The 19,038-nt window shown below is 41.3% G+C and overlaps 2 protein-coding genes across 6 annotated transcripts in view; both read left to right on the forward strand.

The window, feature by feature from the left end:
- Positions 1–2,196: 2,196 nt before the first annotated feature.
- LOC131697878 (uncharacterized) lies at positions 2,197–13,343 on the forward strand. Its single transcript, XM_058989621.1, has 16 exons — positions 2,197–2,508; positions 2,609–2,722; positions 2,938–3,069; positions 3,352–3,411; positions 3,930–4,022; positions 4,329–4,427; positions 5,364–7,016; positions 7,154–7,264; positions 8,022–8,057; positions 8,535–8,609; positions 8,926–8,955; positions 9,289–9,357; positions 10,066–10,098; positions 10,378–10,419; positions 10,804–10,978; positions 11,451–13,343. The coding sequence occupies exons 1-16, from the start codon at positions 2,433–2,435 to the stop codon at positions 12,580–12,582; spliced, it is 3,930 nt and encodes a 1,309-aa protein (XP_058845604.1). The 5' UTR covers positions 2,197–2,432; the 3' UTR covers positions 12,583–13,343.
- Positions 13,344–14,373: 1,030 nt separating this feature from the next.
- LOC117412273 (phospholipid-transporting ATPase 11C-like) overlaps positions 14,374–19,038 on the forward strand; it is a 34,414-nt gene continuing 29,749 nt past the window's right edge. For 2 of the 5 annotated variants that reach the window (XM_058989408.1, XM_058989409.1), the window contains exon 1: positions 14,375–14,937. In XM_058989408.1, coding sequence (XP_058845391.1) covers positions 14,911–14,937 — 27 coding nt within the window. In that variant the 5' untranslated portion in view covers positions 14,375–14,910. Of the gene's footprint in view, positions 14,938–19,038 lie in introns of all 5 variants that reach the window. The other 3 variants (XM_058989407.1, XM_058989410.1, XR_009307501.1) reach the window with 2 other exon arrangements.

Here is a 19,038-nt window from a genome sequence, read left to right on the forward strand (position 1 = left end):
AACCAAAATACTGAAAACACGAACTGAAAACAAAACTGTTTTAATAAACCATTTGAATAAAAAAAAAACATGAAAACTGGCTAAAACATTAATTAGAACTGTTTTGTAAAATAAAGAACACCACGAAAATGGTTAGAAATGTCCAGTTCAATAAAGTGTTTTCATCAGCACAAATCCTAATTCATTGGAAATGATATATATTATATATATGATTGTCAGACCAAATGGTTTGTAAACACTGAGCTAGTTTTCAGAGGGGAAAACACACTCAATACAATTACCAAACTAGAGATAAACATTTCTTTCAGGATTTAGGTTCTTGTGCCTGGTCTTAAATTATTTATTTTAGAATTGGATTTTTTTTTTCTTTCATAGAAAATGTGTTACTAGCGCTTTGGAGGAAAGAGAACCCAGCCCACCTGTTATTAAACGAGTCAGAGCCGCATTCACAACATGGGCTGAAGCTTGTGTCATTGTTTTTAAAAAGGAAAACAAACAAAAAAAAATGCAAATGTTACATAACTAACAAGGAGCAACTAACCCTGTCTGAGTATCCAGGTCCCCTTCTAATATTAAATAAGAGGTGTTTGAGATACAGCGAAAGGCTGACCCCCGTTCCCTTGCTCGAGTCCCTAGACTGATCTAGTCCTATCATTATCTACACACTGTGATCTAAGGATTATGACCCACAGCCATTAACCCATTAAGCGCCATTGTCTTCATTTGAGGACATTTTTTGGAGCATTTTTAAGTGGCATCTACCTGTTATTTTAATTTTCTATTTAACTATAGATTACTCTAATTTTGCTAACTTCAAAAGTTACGTCTAAGTGCAATGCATCAAATGACATAAATACAGCTTGCGTTGTGTTTTTATCAATGGGCTAATGAAATGCATTTGACTGGCTTTGAGGGGTTTGAAACACATGCTGTGGAACCATTCTGGTAATTTTATCTCTGATGCTGGTTTGTGAGGTTGAGGGGAAAGTCTTTGGAAACTTTTAGGTAAATTAGCTTAAATTACGTGGCTTAAATATACGTTCAATCAAAGCATTCCGTAAAATCGATTTAACCGTCATGTTTGAATGTTGTGATTTGAATGAATTTGCAGTGGATTCAAAACAAAAGTGATTTAATAGAAGAGATGACATTCTTTTTTGTTTATATATATATATATATATATATATATATATATATATATATATATATATATATATATATATATATATGTCTTTCCTGCCCATGGACTTTCTCATACTTAGGATATGTTAGTCGCCTTTAGTTCTAGTAACGCAAAGTGATCCTCCTGTGATGTGTGTGATCGCTGAGACCGAAGAACACCTCCAGACCACACCAACACGAATGCCTCATACTTGTTACGGAGGCGCCACCTTCTGGACATATTCTGAAGCACAGCATTCTTCCAGAAGAGTAGTTTTTGTTTCAAATGTAACATTCTTGCAAGAACACAAATAAAACTTAAAATTCTTCTTCTTCTTCTTCTTCTTCTTCTTCTTCTTCTTCTTCTTCTTCTCATTGTCAGCATCAACGCATCCATGGTGAGATTCGTGTAAGGTAATATGATTTAATATTCTGTAACCTGTAAAACTATTTAGTGAAAACATTATACATAGATACATCCATCGATTTATGTAGTGAACCCTGATATTGATGTACTGCAGTCATCTGAAATGTCGTTGCATCAGATGACGTGACTTCACATAAGGATTAGCTAAACTATCAAATTAGACCTAATTAACTACAGTCTGTAATGATGATAATTTCCACGACTGACATCATTAAAATAATAGTTTAAAACGTTCTGGTGCTGCCACAGATACTATTTACATCTCTATGACGGCGTCTTGTTCTGGATTAACCTCAATCATCATGTTTAGGTTTATGTTATAACGCGCCGGTAGATGGCAGCAGTGCGCTGAAAAGGCTCCAAACGCCTCGAGCTGTGGGGTCGCATGCGGAGCGTCTAATGATCACACAGGTGTTTTGTTTAGAATGATTCTATTGAACCAACTTTATAAAACTCGCCGTCGTCTGTTTTATAAGAGTTGTCTTTATAATCTAAACAAAATTAGGCTCCCAGAGAATCCAAAATGAACCATAAACAATAATAGCCAACATACTGCGCCTGTTTTAGGGATAATAATAATAATAATAATAATAATAATAATAATAATAATAATAATAATAATAATAATAATAATACAGTAGGCTTCTCTATATATTACAGAACTTTTAACATTGGCGTCCGTTCTGTGAATATTTACTGCTCACCCTGGATCACGACATCATAGACTTTATGATGAGCCATGACATCATAATAGCAGCGAGGTTACTGCGTGAAAAAGCAGAGTTGAGTTTGTTGTGAGATAAGAATGTAGGAGCTGGGGGTTGAGTTTATTAGCGGCGTTAACATGGCTTTTTCGCCGACTTATTTATTGTTTTTCCTCGTCATTTGCATTGGCATTACCAGCAGAGGCGGTTCTTCAGGTCAGATCTCATTCGTTTCTAGATATCCTTTTCTTCTTTTCAATGGAGTTCATGTTATACTGCATATTAGCAGATGCTGAACTTTCGTGTTGATTTTTAGGATTTGCAGATTGCACCACCATTGCAGATTCAAGTACGAAAACTAGCGTTGGGAAACCTGCAGCACTGAAGAGAAATGACAAGATCTTTATAAACAAAAGGAAACTCCAAACGGGTAAAACAGTTTATTATTATTATTATTATTATTATTATTATTATTATTATTATTATTATTATTATTATTATTAAAACGTGTGCAAAGCACAAGACTTAGGTTTCATTTCATGCTGGGGCCATGCTGATTTCATATTCTGAAACATTGTTACTTCTATACATTTTTCTATACTGTACTCTACATATTACCAAACTCTACAATAACGCCCACTAAAGACATTGCAATGGATGATGTAGCAACGTCTCCTGGAGACCTCGCAACTGCAGCCCCCCAAACCACCCCACCCCTACAAGGGAGAGTCGATGAGCAGGGACGTTTCGATGCAGTCTTTCAGGACCCAAGCCAGGGTGAGTGCTGCAGACATTAGGGAATAAGCTAGGTTGTCTAGAGCATAGGATTGGTCTCTCTTAAGTGCAATTGACGAAAGGAGAAGGTGGTCCCGTTCATGGTGGGCTGGAGGCACTCCTGAGAGGCTGGGAAGGTCTCAGTGCCTCTGCTCTTATCATCCCTGCTCTGGAGAGATTGGCTAGAGTCTGCTGCCAAAGTCCTCATATTTTCAAAAGCTTCAGAAATTTAAAGAAGGAAAAAAGAAATATAAAAATGTGATCTGCTTTTTTGTTTTTGTACAGGTGCTGGCCAGTACGAAGAGCTGCTAAAAGACATTGTAGCTCATCTAGAGGGGATTATAGGTGAGCATGTTGCAGACTCCCTGGCAGCCTGCCTGCGCACTCATGAATTGCATCCAGCTGTTGCTATTGTGCTTCTTTATGAGCACTTCATTTTTTTGGATGTTTGTGGGTCACTTGATTTTCATCAGTCAGTCAAGCCTTGGAACTTCCACTGCTGGGAACTTCAATTGTAAGAACATGGACCAGACTTTCCAGTGGTGGAGCACTTGAATCTGCATTGTGACCTCATAATAACAGAATGTCCCATCTTAAAACAGTGATAGACTCCAACCTCAATGTTAGCTTCGATCCATCTGGAAATGTGGATACGCCTTTGTAATGATGGGGGAAAGCAACAGGCACTCTCTCAGAGATCATTGACTCCAACAGTGAGCGACTGAGGGGTGCAATCTCAGAACCCTCATTCCTGTGTGCTGCTAGGGTGGGTTAAAGGGTTAGAAACATCACAGAAAGACAAAGCACTCTCGACTTGTCAGCTCAATGATGTTGCTGTGCTCTTGTTTTCTGTTGTATTGCAGGAGAACCTCCCCAGATACCACCGGTGCCCAAAAACACAGACAGCAAGTTCCTTATATTGGAGATGATACTGAGAGAGCTACACAATCATTGTAGTAAGCATTTCCCTGCACACCAATGCACACCAATGCACACATACCTTTGCACTGTTGTTTCTGTGTTCAGATATTCAATGTGTGTGGCAAGCTGTAGATTGGTCTGGTTCTAAATGCTCCGAGAACACACTTTGAATTGCACTGTTGTACAGCTTAAGCTATAGTTAAAGGTTTGGGGTAAAATTGTCATGTAGGGTTGGACAGGACTAGGTGAAGATGCGACTGAAAGATGTTTCTGGGCATTTAGGTCCGCATGAAACGACAATGTGTGGTTCCTCAGATTTTGTTTTTAAACTTTTTTTCCAGAAATTACAGCCGGAAAACTCAAGGAGAAGGAAGTGGATAAGAGAAATTTCGAACGTGTTTTAGCCTCTATACTGGAGGAGCTTGAGGCATGGAGTTCAGGTATGGGTGCTGATGGCCTAGTGTCTTTGTCCATCAACAGTGTTTGTTTCACAAGAAAGTATGTTTTTCAATATGAATATATGTTTTAAAGTAAAATAATGAGTCATTAATAACACTCCAACAATACCTTTTTTCCCTTAACCTGTGGCTGCCATCATGTGACTTTTTGGTTTCCGGATGATAAAGATCTATAAAGTTCCAACATAACTGTTAAAATAAAAAGTTTCAGTGCCACATTGTTTTTACCTCTGGCTTTATCAATGACTCAATGATTTCACCCAAGCTTCTTTCTTGCACAGCAGTTCACTGTATCTGATACAAGCTATCTGATACAAACTGAAATTTCAAATGGCTGTAGCAGTCTTAACACCAAGTTAAGTGGACTGATCATTGCATTTCTCTTTTAGGATCCATATATTGTTTTAAAGGAGAACGTGATGCTGGTAATAAGACAGAGCCAACACACACAAGTAAAGTACATTATTGGTAATAGCATATCTAAAATACAGCTTTACTGAATACAGAACCAGTCCTGGCAGTTTGGTAATTTGACGTGGGGCTTGTTTGGAATTATTTTATTGTTGTATTGTTATTTACTGAGTATGGTCTACTTGGGTCTCTCTTTCTATTAGTGCTGCACTATTGAGATGTACCTGCACTGGCCCCCGCGGGCACAGAGTGAATAAACACCACACCTTGTTTTTTGATAAAATTAGATAAAAACTGGCCAGATTCTTTTGAGCTCATTTTATATTTCATTACAGATCGTGCACATATTAGTGTTAATACTATTGTTTAATCCAACCCAAGTTTACCATTTTTCTTCCTTCCCTTTTAGAAAACAATTTTGAAAATGAAGTGTAGCCACATGGGCTGGTAAACCCAGTGAGTGTGTGTTTCCTCTTCCTGTGTCTGACTGTTTGATTTCTCTTAAAGCTTTGTCTCAGCCACCTGTAACGTTAGGCAGCCAAGGAAATGCCACCACATCAACCAGAGACAAAGAATCGGACAGCACATCAACCAGAGACAAAGAAACGGACAGCACATCAACCAGAGACAAAGAAACGGACAGCACATCAACCAGAGACAAAGAAACGGACAGCACATCAACCAGAGACAAAGAAACGGACAGCACATCAACCAGAGACAAAGAAACGGACAGCACATCAACCAGAGACAAAGAAACGGACAGCACATCAACCAGAGACAAAGAAACGGACAGCACATCAACCAGAGACAAAGAAACGGACAGCACATCAACCAGAGACAAAGAAACGGACAGCACATCAACCAGAGACAAAGAAACGGACAGCACATCAACCAGAGACAAAGAAACGGACAGCACATCAACCAGAGACAAAGAAACGGACAGCACATCAACCAGAGACAAAGAAACGGACAGCACATCAACCAGAGACAAAGAAACGGACAGCACATCAACCAGAGACAAAGAAACGGACAGCACATCAACCAGAGACAAAGAAACGGACAGCACATCAACCAGAGACAAAGAAACGGACAGCACATCAACCAGAGACAAAGAATCGGACAGCACATCAACCAGAGACAAAGAAACGGACAGCACATCAACCAGAGACAAAGAAACGGACAGCACATCAACCAGAGACAAAGAAACGGACAGCACATCAACCAGAGACAAAGAAACGGACAGCACATCAACCAGAGACAAAGAAACGGACAGCACATCAACCAGAGACAAAGAAACGGACAGCACATCAACCAGAGACAAAGAAACGGACAGCACATCAACCAGAGACAAAGAAACGGACAGCACATCAACCAGAGACAAAGAAACGGACAGCACATCAACCAGAGACAAAGAAACGGACAGCACATCAACCAGAGACAAAGAAACGGACAGCACATCAACCAGAGACAAAGAATCGGACAGCATACACACTGAATCAAGTGACCAAGCAGAATCATCTGAATCTACTAAACCAAGTGACCAAGCAGAATCATCTGAATCTACTAAACCAAGTGACCAAGCAGAATCGTCTGAATCTACTAAACCAAGTGACCAAGCAGAATCATCTGAATCTACTAAACCAAGTGACCAAGCAGAATCATCTGAATCTACTAAACCAAGTGACCAAGCAGAATCATCTGAATCTACTAAACCAAGTGACCAAGCAGAATCATCTGAATCTACTAAACCAAGTGACCAAGCAGAATCATCTGAATCTGCTAAACCAAGTGACCAAGGAGAATCATCTGAATCTGCTAAACCAAGTGACCAAGCAGAATCATCTGAATCTACTAAACCAAGTGACCAAGGAGAATTGTCTGAATCTACTAAACCAAGTGACCAAGCAGAATTGTCTGAATCTACTAAACCAAGTGACCAAGCAGAATTGTCTGAATCTACTAAACCAAGTGACCAAGCAGAATCGTCTGAATCTACTAAACCAAGTGACCAAGCAGAATCGTCTGAATCTACAATATCAAGTGGCAAAGACACATCCATTAGAACTATTAAATCAAAAGACAACACATCCTCTGAATCTGCTAAATCAGATGACCAAGTGTCAAGTATCGAAGCAGCATCTACTGAAGCTCCTGCACCAGGTGGGCAAGTCATTGCTAGTACCAGCCAGATCAGCAGCATTGAGAGAGCAAGAGCTGGACACACTGTGATGCTCATGTGGCAAAGCCTCTTTTCTTTGTCATGTTACTCACTGTTTTCTTGTCTTATCTTTGTTTAGATGTTTCCTCAGGTTCTGAGGAGTCTGAGTCTTCAGAAACCACCCATCTCTCACCAGAGCTTATTAGTCTAGAGAATTCAGAGACAGAGGCAATCGACGACATTATAAAAGGTAAGGGGGAGCCATAGTGTGGAGGCTAGTTTGAACAGCATGGTAATACAGGCAAAGCTTTTAACATGGCTTCACAGGGACTGAGCATGAACAGGGACAGTAACCTGGGCTTTATCAATAGTTCACCTATAACCAAGCAAAATAAGAATTTCTAAAAGACAAAAGATTGCATTGTTACCAGCTATTCTAATCTACATTACTTAGCTTTGCCTGTTTTGCCGGCTCCTTGCCAAGCCCTAAATGAAGCCTGCTGTGTTGAAGTGCACTGTGCTTGGTCTCTATAGTGCACTGTGCTTGCTCTCTATAGTGCACTGTGCTTGGTCTCTGCTGTGTTGAAGTGCACTGTGCTTGGTCTCTATAGTGCACTGTGCTTGCTCTCTATAGTGCACTGTGCTTGGTCTCTATAGTGCACTGTGCTTGCTCTCTATAGTGCACTGTGCTTGGTCTCTGCTGTGTTGAAGTGCACTGTGCTTGGTCTCTATAGTGCACTGTGCTTGCTCTCTATAGTGCACTGTGCTTGGTCTCTGCTGTGTTGAAGTGCACTGTGCTTGGTCTCTATAGTGCACTGTGCTTGCTCTCTATAGTGCACTGTGCTTGCTCTCTGCTGTGTTGAAGTGCACTGTGCTTGGTCTCTATAGTGCACTGTGCTTGCTCTCTATAGTGCACTGTGCTTGCTCTCTATAGTGCACTGTGCTTGGTCTCTGCTGTGTTGAAGTGCAGTGTGCTTGGTCTCTCTGATGCTCGTCTCTTTCCACAGATGATGAGGATACTGAAGAAGCGAGAACGGAAGAAGGTATTTGTTTTATTCAACACCAAGGGTCTGTCATAAACCCGGTTCAGATGCTGAAACCTGTGATTTAAATAATGCTTAACTCTTTCAGCACTAATAACATTAGGTCATTAGTCTCAGGGCTGGTCGTGAAACAATAATCTATCTATCTATCTCTATCTATCTATCTATCTATCTATCTATCTGTCTGTCTGTCTGTCTGTCTGTCTGTCTGTCTGTCTGTCTGTCTGTCTGTAGGTTCCATATGAGTGTGTCAATCTACAGATTACCAGTAAAGCTAGAATATAGCATTTCTATATTCATTGCCTAGAGACTAGTGTAAAAAATGCCTCCTCATCTGAGCCTTTTTCAAGGTTACCATTAGGAATGAAGTAGCATGTAAAGGTGCTGACCCATGTGCTTCACAAAGCCCCCTGAAGGCAGCATGATGCTGTGCAGGCTGTAGAGAGTGAAGCTCTGAATCCATGTCATTCCTTGCAGAGCCGGTGAGTATCAATGTACAGGCTGGCATGAGAAAGACCCAGATGTCCCTGCAGGAAGAAACCGCACAGAAAGGTACAGTGATGCATATCAGAGCATATTTGAACATATTCGGTAATACTGACTTTAAAGTCCTAACTGTATGAATGAAGTACTGTTTATAAGCCATGAAACGGTTCTGGACATTTGATGGCTTCTTCAAGTGTTTCATGATTACAAGTGAACGCTTTGTGAACTTGGGCCAATTCCTAGTAAATAACACAGCATCTGGACTGTATATTCCCATATAATTGTGGTAATATTGGTTACAACATGATTGAGGAGGGGGTGGAGGAGCAGACAGTACAAGGTGAAGGTCTGAATCTGTCATTCTCTTTTTAATTCACTGCAGTTGATATACCACCTCTCCTGCCCAACCAAGGTAAGAATAGATAGATTTGAGATATATGTTTGACAGACACACACACACACACACACACAGACACTGTAGGTATTCCTCCAATGAGGATGACCATCCTCACAAGTGAAATAACCACAGCACTCCGTGTTCATGGTGTATTCTGTTTCTATTAGAAGTAAAACGTTTGACAAAGAAAGCAGGTTTCAATTCTGTCGTTGGATTCGGGTGCGGTGAATGTAGGACACATTCCAAAATGACACCTATGTGAAAAAGTCAACGTTCGATCTCTCTACAGCTGATGTAGATGTGCATGTGCTGTACACAGGAGATGTGAATCCGTATTTATTCTCGCAGAGCCTGTGGAAACTACTGAAGAGAGTACCACTTCCCAAGTGACAGAGAGCACAGAGCCCTCAGTGACAGGTAAACTAATGCATTTATAATAAATCAGATAAGGCATTGCTTAGTGAATAACATGGTCAAGTGCTGCATCTTCCCTGCAGTATTTCAGTGGGGTAACAGCTTTATTTTCAGCAGGGATGGAAATGAAACTCCTGCTGCATTTCACCCATTCCAGGTTTTACTATGAGCTTGCTTAGCCACCTTGTATAGGTAAACAAGCTCAGATGTGTTCTATTAAACTCATAGTAAAACCAGGAATGGATCACACTGCTATGTAACAAGAGGCTTATTTCCATCCCTGGACTTTAAAGTAACTTCTCTTGAAGAATACACAAGAAAAAAAGCTCATGTTAACACACTGCCATTTGTATATAGATCGATACATAGCGAGATACTGTAGATACGGACGTGACTATAGATATAATACACTACAGAGCATTCAAAAACAGCAGACAGCTCCAAGGTGAATCAGGATACTCATCAATCACTAGAAACACTTCATGACGAAGAAAAGTAAGTGATAAAGTGAACACGTGACATTTAGTCATGTTAAAAGATTAGGAAATATGTGTACAAAAAAGCCTCCAGTTGCAGCTGTATGTATTAAAATACTGTGCTCTTTAAAAAATGTGTAAAGAGGTTCATTCAGTTTTTGCGTAAAACAAATCTTATTGTTATTTTATTGAGCAGATGTTTGTGGTAAACCCTTGTTTTTGTTTTGAATTCCAGCACAGATATCAGCTAACATCACCGGCTACCCGTGTAAGAGAGTGCCTGTATTTTTATTTCAATGATGCTGGAGGATAGCAGCTAAATTATTGAAGTACAGCATATAAGACCTTCAGTTTCACTTTAATTCAGTACAGAAAGAGTTGTGTCGCAGTTACACTCAAGTAATTCATTTCAAGGAGTGATGAGATTCTGGCATTATAAAAAACTATTAAAAGAAAACATTAGTATTCACTGTATAGTACACTACACCTCTATATAAAAACTGTAAAAGCCACCTATTTATTTCAAGCATTTTATTTCTTTTTGTAGTACTTAGAGCTCAGCCAAATATGGAAGAAATGGACATTGAAGGTAGGAGCAGCATACTGTATGTAACAAACCCTCCCTTCACTCAAACACCAGAGCTCAGAGCCCAAAGCATGCGGGGACTGCTGAGAAATAAGCTTTGAGGTGCTGTAGGAGAACTAACTGTCACCTCATTCACTGACAGAGCCATGCAAGGCTAGGTAACACTTTACATTAAGTGTCTCATAGGTGCTTAATGTGTAAATCTTTTTGCATGATATATGTAATGTAACTTTGCGTAATAACATTGTAGTTATGTGTAAGCACACACGTATCTACTAAGTAAGTACTATGTAAATACACGGTAATGAGAGGCCCTTCATGTAACGTGTTACCCAGGGGTATATCTTGAGATCCCGTTGTCTGATTGTGATGCTCTGTGGGCTCCAGGTATCCCAGTGCGCATGGAGGAGGAGGAGGGGGGTGTGAAGTTGACAGCTCTTGAGTGGCTGGTGGATAATGTCTTCATTGTCTTGGGAGTGGTGCTCCTCGTTTTCCTCTTGGTTCTGGGTTTCCTCAGCTTCTCCATCTGCACCCTGACAGACAAGAAGGACTCATCCTCACGGTAAGGGAAAACACACTGGCAGCAGCAGCACAGAACACAGCGGGTCATATTCTCAACGCGTTTACTCCAGTCTTTAATGAACTGCTGCTCACCGGCTGTTCATTTTACAAAACAAGATCTGTTGTGGTGTTAGACTGGATCCTTGTTCGCCAGGGACTTGGGCTATTTTCTCGAAAGCGCGGATTTTCTGCACAGCACCCGTTACCTGTTTCTGGATTTCAGAGTCAGCCCAGATTGTTAAAATAATTGATTTCTCAAAATATATACCAAACAAGACTAAGATATATGTATTTGTTTCTAGGTAGTGAATATTCTTAATTTTATTTTCGACATTACTAAAAGTGCTTAATAAACAAATAAAACATAAAATCCTTGCACATTTTGAAGCTTTTAAAACACTACAATAGAAACCGTTGCAAATAAAACTGAACAACTATTGCTTTCTTTTCTTCTTCATTGTATCCTTCAATAGATTATCTGAAATCCTAGTCATTAAAAATGAAGGTGACGACAGGGTGGACAAAAAGTACGTTATGGGCCGCATTGGGAAGCAGCGAGGAGCCTCCACGGCACTGGAACAGCTTGAGAAACAGGATAGACGTCTAGCTCACCTCAGACCCATTCCAGGGGGCCAGCTTCCCTCAGACAGGCCCTCCGCCTCCTCCACTATCTACAGCGAGCCCAACTCCCGTGCTTCCTCCAGGCAAGTGGCCTCTGACGGCGAGCAGCAATCGACTTCCAGGATCTGGTTCACTGACACCGATCTTCCCTCAAACGTGTCTCCCGAGAGCTGGGCGGCTGAAACTGACCTTCCCTCAAACGTGTCTCCCGAAAGCTGGGTGGCTGAAACTGACCTTCCCTCAAATGTGCCTCCCGAGAGCGAGGTGACTGAAACCGACCTTCCCTCAGAAGTGCCTCCTGAGAGCGAGGAAACTGAAACCGACCTTCCCTCAGACATGCCTCCTGAGAGCGAGGCAACTGAAACCGACCTTCTCTCAAACATGCCTCCTGAGAGCGGGGTGACTGAAACCGACCTTCCCTCAGACATGCCTCCTGAGAGCGAGGTGACTGAAACCGACCTTCTCTCAAACATGCCTCCTGAGAGCGGGGTGACTGAAACCGACCTTCCCTCAGACATGCCTCCTGAGAGCGAGGTGACTGAAACCGACCTTCTCTCAAACATGCCTCCCGAGAGCGGGGTGACTGAAACCGACCTTCCCTCAGACATGCCTCCTGAGAGCGAGGCGACTGAAACCGACCTTCTCTCAAACATGCCTCCTGAGAGCGGGGTGACTGAAACCGACCTTCCCTCAGACATGCCTCCTGAGAGCGAGGTGACTGAAACCGACCTTCCCTCAGACATGCCTCCCGAGAGCGGGGTGACTGAAACCGACCTTCCCTCAGACATGCCTCCCGAGAGCGGGGCGACTGAAACCGACCTTCCCTCAGACATGCCTCCCGAGAGCGAGGTGACTGAAACTGACCTTCCGTCAGACATGCCTCCCGAGAGCGAGGCGACTGAAACCAACCTTCACTCAGACATGCCTCCCGAGAGCGAGGCGACTGAAACCGACCTTCACTCAGACATGCTTCCCGAGAACTGAAACCAAGCAACTCTCAAGGGTCTCATCGATGAACTGTGTCACCGAACCTGCTCTCCCCTCCCCCCATCTGAGGAGGATGCCCACCAATGTGAATGACTGCCTCTGTCAGAAGCTTCTATCCTCTGGAATTAGTAAACTCCAACGCCGTATTGAAAGAATCTGTTTGCTATCATGCCAGCAATAAAATATACAGAAATAAATATGTCATGTCTGGGATTTCGTGTTGGTATAATGTGTCTGAGGTGATGAGTGCACAGGACTAAAAGGAAACATTATTATTATTATTATTATTATTATTATTATTATTATTATTATTATTATTATTATTATTAATTAGTTATTTAGCAGACACTTATGTAAAGCAACTGTGCATCAACAACTTCTGCTGCAGAGTCACATACAGTAGGTGCTTGGTTTTCCGTCTTATCTGAAGGACGGAGCACAAGGAGGTTAAGCGACTTACTCAGGGCCACACACAGTGAGGCAGTGTCTGAGCCGGGATTTGAACTGGGAATCGTGATGTAAACACTCCCATTACATTGATACTGGGAGGGGGAGGGGGGTATAGCATGAAAAACAGTTATCATTTTAAAAGTTTACCACAACACATTCACATGGTCATGTTTGTTTCTATGCTTTGCTGTAAAGCACAATTTGTGAAACGAATCCTGATTTTAACTGTTTTATTTCGGTTTTGTACAAATATTAATATCATTCACAACATGTTAGATTAAACCGGTTTATTATATTACTAATTTGCCCGCCAGTTTCTTTAATGGTGCATTTTTTAATTAATAAAGCGACCTCGACTTCCCTGCATTTTGGCATTGCTTGTTTCAGAATATTGTATTTATAATGCCTTGCGTTTTATTGAAAGCTGGATGAATTTCTGATTAATATCAGAGGAATAGGAATTTGTGTAAGCACCGTGTAATGACACAAGATGGCAGTGTAAGCGAACAATAAAGGATCCTAAACCGTTTAGATACACTGGACTGCATCTGCGGTACTTCAGTGTGTTTTCACGTGGGTGGGCCTGGATCAAAGTCGAGTTATATTATGTAAGAACTTGATAAACATTCTTCTCTTTCATTGAATATATTGTTTTGGTTGCTTGTTCTCAGCTAATACACTTTAATAACTCGTACCGCCGAGCTGTCCAACCTTTAAAAGAGCCATTACAAATGGATCACAGACACGCTACAGGACATTAAACCACGTGACAGCAAAGGAAATATGCAAATATATTTGTAAAGATGAAAGTGAAATCGCAGTAGAATACAGGAAAATACATGAATAAATAGACTTAATACCACGATGCCTGAAGGTTTAAAGTTTAAATAATTAACTATGTAGTGATATCATCACAAGAAATAAATGGCTGCAGTTACCATGGCATCAAAAGCCTATACGTGCCTCCATTGTTTGTTTTAAAACACAATTTCCCTTGACAAAGGTGTGGTAAACACACCGAAACGTTGGGAAGTATATCTAGTTTTAAAAAGACAAACTGAAATAGTGGGAACTCGTTGCACAATAGGTGGTTAAAACAGAGCGTCGATGTGCTGCATTGTGACTGTGCCAGTTTCTACGCAGGACTACAGCTTGTCCTTGCAGTCTTTTCTATTTTGGATACTTCAAAACAACGTGTGCTCAATGAGCCATGCTTTGGACAGTCTCAAGTCGTAACCCACTGGCATGCCAGAATGGCAATTGTTTTGCGGAATCGTCTTTAAAAAAAGAACTACATTTCCCAGTGAGCCCCGCGAGTTGTAACCGCACCCGCCGAGGGGAGGAGCTCGCGAAAGTGGAAGTGTGTGTGTGCGCGCGTTCGACGACGGACGGTGAGGCTGAGAGGGAAGGAGGAGGCGGCGGCGGGGGTGGATTAAACCTGGACTTCAGATTTGTTTTTGATTTACTGTACTTTTGTATTCCTTTGGCTGGGATGGTGGCGTCAGACGTGTAACATTGCTGGCTCCTGTGTGACGAGACGGTTCAGACAAAATGCTAAGACCTCAGCATTAAGATGCCGCGGATCAGAGAGTAAGAATCCTCTGGCAGAGGAAGCTGTGTATGTCCGCAGCGCAGAGAATATATCACACTGCATGATATATTATTAACAGTACTACAATAAGAATGACTGTGTCGGGGATTGAAGGACACATTGAAGTATTGTAACACGACCGCCACAGTACTGTGCTGTCGAACTGAAGAAAATATAACGAGAACAAACATTTACAATCAATAACACTGAATACCACAGGAGACAAAGGCAGTGCCGCAGATCAGAAGCATTCATAAAATCTATCCCTGAAGAACAATTGCAAGATGTTTCGTCGGTGCTTCAACCGCTGGGTATGTATTGTTCTACTGTCTGTACGTCTCTTTGCTGTATTTATATCAAAATTGTGATACAGTGTGTATTATCAATAATAAAATACTGTGGTATATATCGCAACACGTGTCAGAAATCGGGCCAGAAACCATCTGGTTTCACTTAGTGTACAGTGCTCGACCGAATTATTATTATTATTATTATTATTATTATTATTATTATTATTATTTAAATGTTAAACAGGGTATGTATCGATTCACTCCACAGACATGTCCACATCAGTACATGCGTGGTGATCAGAAACAATGTAGTTTAATAGTCTGATATAGAAGGCGTCTTTATTTCAGAGAGCGTATTGCGTTTCTGTGAAATATATATATAATATCTCTAGTTTTTTATTTTTTTTATTTTATGTGTACAGAATGTGCATCCCTGTCAGTATGCTAGGTTCATGATGCTTGTCAGTCGAGTCGTAACACAGCACTACTAGGCTATACCGCAGTCTTCTTGCCGCTACAGTACTTCTGCTTGTCTTCGGAGTGCAGAGAAACAGGCGCAGCATTTTTTCTGATGAGTGTTTCCAGATAATATTTTTCATTTCCCTAGCAAACCACAGTAATAGGTGTGCTACCCAGTGCTGGCTTTTATTTTACTGCACAATTACACAGACTGATTTAGTTCGTTCCTGCTACAGTAGCCACGTAGTACCGCACAGAGAGTACAGAACAGGATCCTTCACTGCTCCCGTGGCGTTACGGGTTAGTTCATGTCTCTATGCATGCACAATGTATAGGGTTTAGTTTTAAGTACATGGGATATGCATTTACCCTGAACGATCACGTCGTGTGCCTGTGTGGGGTCGTTTGATGCTCTCAAGGAATAGACTTGATAGTAATCGCGTATTGCTGTGCTATGGGTGGTAGACTTGGGCACGCCAGTAATCTGTAAACAATCCTCAGCACGCTGCTAACAGGGCGCCTGTCACAGCAGCTCGTACTGAAGTTACTTGATCTCCTATTAATATTGTTCTACACTTACATACTGTAGCAGCAGCTGAGAAGTGTGCCTGTTTCTCTTCAGGAACTCAAACAGCGGTTCTGGCAGAATAGTTTTTCAACTCCTCCCTGCAGTTTTATTTTCTATTGTACCACTGGAACAAAAAAAAAAGTTCTTTTAATCCTTTTATTTCATTAACTGTCTGAGTCCTGACCAGTAAGAAACCAGGAGCCTATGTGCGTGTTTCCAGTTCAGGACCCCATCACCAAGACTAAGAGCCATTTTGGATTTGGATAACCATATTTGAACTGTCATGTGATTTATTTTAACCAGTAATGGTTAAAAATCACATTTTTTTTATAGTAGGTATTCTGCCACAGGCAGATACTGAAATGTGATTTTAAAAAATGCTCTCGGCAAGCTCTTGAACAAAAGTTGGAGAAACTGGTTCCTTTAAAACAAGTCTTTTAATACAATGGAAAAAGTGACAAGTGAAAATCTGGTTCAGGTAGTGTGTAATGGAAAAATTATGGTTTTAAACACGTAAGAAAGACATAGGAATATTGTGTGTGTTTCTGCATCCAGTATCAGGGTACCCATTGGACTTCAATTCTTCACTCGGATTACTATTTAGAATTTCTAGTCTGGAATGTTGGACTTAATTCCTCTGCATTTTTACAGACTCACGTTGTTGCCCCTTATTCAATAGCTTGCTGAAAGCACTAGAAATATAGTCTACATCATTAGACAGCCTGCCTTCCCTTTAGATTATTAATGATCGCATCTATGGCGCTAGAACTGAACAAAACCAATTATGAAGCTGCTTGTATGCTTTCCCCATGTTTTAACAGCACTGCTATATACAGTTCAGAGTGTAATACAGCTGTAATTTAATTTTTTTTCTGCCCGGTCAGCTACTCTGAGATGCTGCAATGCCTGTGGCATCATGGATTCTATAAATCATAGCTCATGTTAGGGAGCCAATGCAGGGCATTATTATCATTCCGATGAGCTGCCAGGGCTGTGAGCCAGGCAGTGCCAGAGCAGGAGGGAAGGCAGGAGTTACTAAGGCAATAGCCAGTAACCACAGGGTTGCAGGTACACACAATTGTCTGCTACAGTGCCTCTCCCATTCTGGACATGCACATTGTGTCCCTGCGGAAGTCCAGGTTTGCTGTTATACAATGCAGGGTATCAGAAATTCCTGCTCTCTCTGTACCTGTAAAAAAAAAGGATGGATTTTGTTGCCTATTTTTAATTAGAAAATAATATAATGAATATTGCTGCTGCTTGAGGGAACGGATAGGATGATAAAATGTCAATAAAATAAATCTCCTGATAACTAATTATTTGTCAGGTGGGCTGTTATTATGAGTTACTGTGCTGCAATAACACAGGCCTGTTCTACAGTAGTTTGCATTTCTGACAACATTCTAAACACCTGTCTGAGTTTGTATCGCAGCAATTTGAAACCAGACTTTTTGACTAGGAAGCAGTTTGTGATGTACCGTGCTGTACACTGCTTGTCATGTGACAATATGCAAAGACCAGAATCCAATACTAGCTGATCTAAGTGCTGGTAAACACCCTGAGAAACCCGTATGCTTTTCAGAGCTGCCTCTATCTCCAGGACATGTTGTTGCTCACTCCACAGCTGTTTGTGATGTTTTGATCCACATGCCCTTGGTCATTCATGTCCTGGGGGGATGCTGTGCAATTCACTGCAGTCCTCTCCCCCTTGTATTGTAGTTCATCTTCAGAGCGGACTGCACTGTAACTTTATTGGCAAGCGAAAGCTAAGAAGTCAAAATGTAGTTGTTTTTTGCAGGAGAGGGCGGATATGTGTATCTTGCATTTCACATTTCACACAAGCCAACGAATCCTGATAACAGAAACAAAAAAATAATGACTTTCATCCATTCATGCATTCCCTCCCTGCATCAGCAAATATTCAGATTTTTATTTGAACAAGGGACAGGCATTGAAACACGAACACTGTAGTCACTCCATTTACTTTACATTTATAAAAAGGTTTCCTTCTTGAGAGCACTATCAGACTCTAAGAAAACGTGTGGGTGTTGGTGTGTGCGTTAAATCGATTGTGTGTGATTCAGTGGTTTTCACAACAGCAAGCTACAGTAAGCAGGAATGAATTCTAATGTTTTTTGTGTTTTATTTTTAGAACCACAACCCTTGCTGAAGTGATTTCCGTTTTTTCTCTGGCTTATTAAACCAAGCTCTGTTTGTTCGGCAGCGCATTCATTTCAGAGCTGTGCTCCGCTGTGTGTGTGTGTGTGTGTGTGTGTGACCCTGCAGGTAAAAGGCTGGTTTACAATGCTGTTGGGATATTTCAACAGATATCAGTCTGCATGCAAAACAGTTGTTGTAAAGTCAATATGAATCATTCAGTTTGCATCTCTTCCAGTGCTCCTGTAGCAGAAACTTGGCTTCAGTATATTCTGCTGGGGAGCAGTGGCTGAGCTCCTCAACAGGAGAGCTGTGGGACTCCGTTACTAACTTTCTAAAACGGTTTTACTGCTCTCAATCCCATCAGCGCAAGAGCTGAGGCAGCTGACCTGAATTTCGTCAAGGTTTATACTGCTGAGACAGGAGGGACATGACTGATATCCCCACTGTGATCAAGTGAGCGAGCGTGTGAGCCAGTGAGTGAGATGGAGTTAAGGGACAGCTGTGTGAGAGCGCTTGGGTTGGTTCTCCTTGTGAGAAGCCTGCTATATTGTAAGGTCTCTCTAGCGCTGGTGCTAAGCACCTTGGATGAGTAACCTCTCTGTGTCTGAGCAGGAGAACAGCTATAAACATACAGTGGGATGAAAGCCCCAGCCCTGCAGAGCGCCTAACACGACAGCCCAGCAGCCCCAGTGCTGCTTGATTTATACCCAGCGTTTCATCAGGAGAGGAGATTATTGATCAGAGCAGTGCTCAGTTTTACTGCCATTTGTCTTGTCCCGCAGTGGACGCCGGACAGAAGTGCTTACTTCAACGGACAAAGGCTACTAAATATATCACATGGTATATACTGGATAAGTTAGCAGGGAAGGTCATAACAGAGTTCTCAAAAAAAAAAAAAAAAAAAAATCACCCACAGAATTTTTTATTACGTTCTC

Source organism: Acipenser ruthenus, chromosome 16 (genome assembly GCF_902713425.1).
Source record: "Acipenser ruthenus chromosome 16, fAciRut3.2 maternal haplotype, whole genome shotgun sequence".
NCBI classification, from domain to species: Eukaryota; Metazoa; Chordata; class Actinopteri; order Acipenseriformes; family Acipenseridae; genus Acipenser; species Acipenser ruthenus.

Bases quoted from the DNA above. Each gene is read 5' to 3' on its own strand.
- LOC131697878 (XM_058989621.1), top strand. From the start codon at position 2,433: ATGGCTTTTTCGCCGACTTATTTATTGTTTTTCCTCGTCATTTGCATT. The intron at 2,723-2,937 runs GTAAAACAGTTT...CGCCCACTAAAG, and splicing joins CAAAAGGAAACTCCAAACGG to ACATTGCAATGGATGATGTA. The intron at 10,099-10,377 runs GTAAGAGAGTGC...TTCTTTTTGTAG, and splicing joins TAACATCACCGGCTACCCGT to TACTTAGAGCTCAGCCAAAT.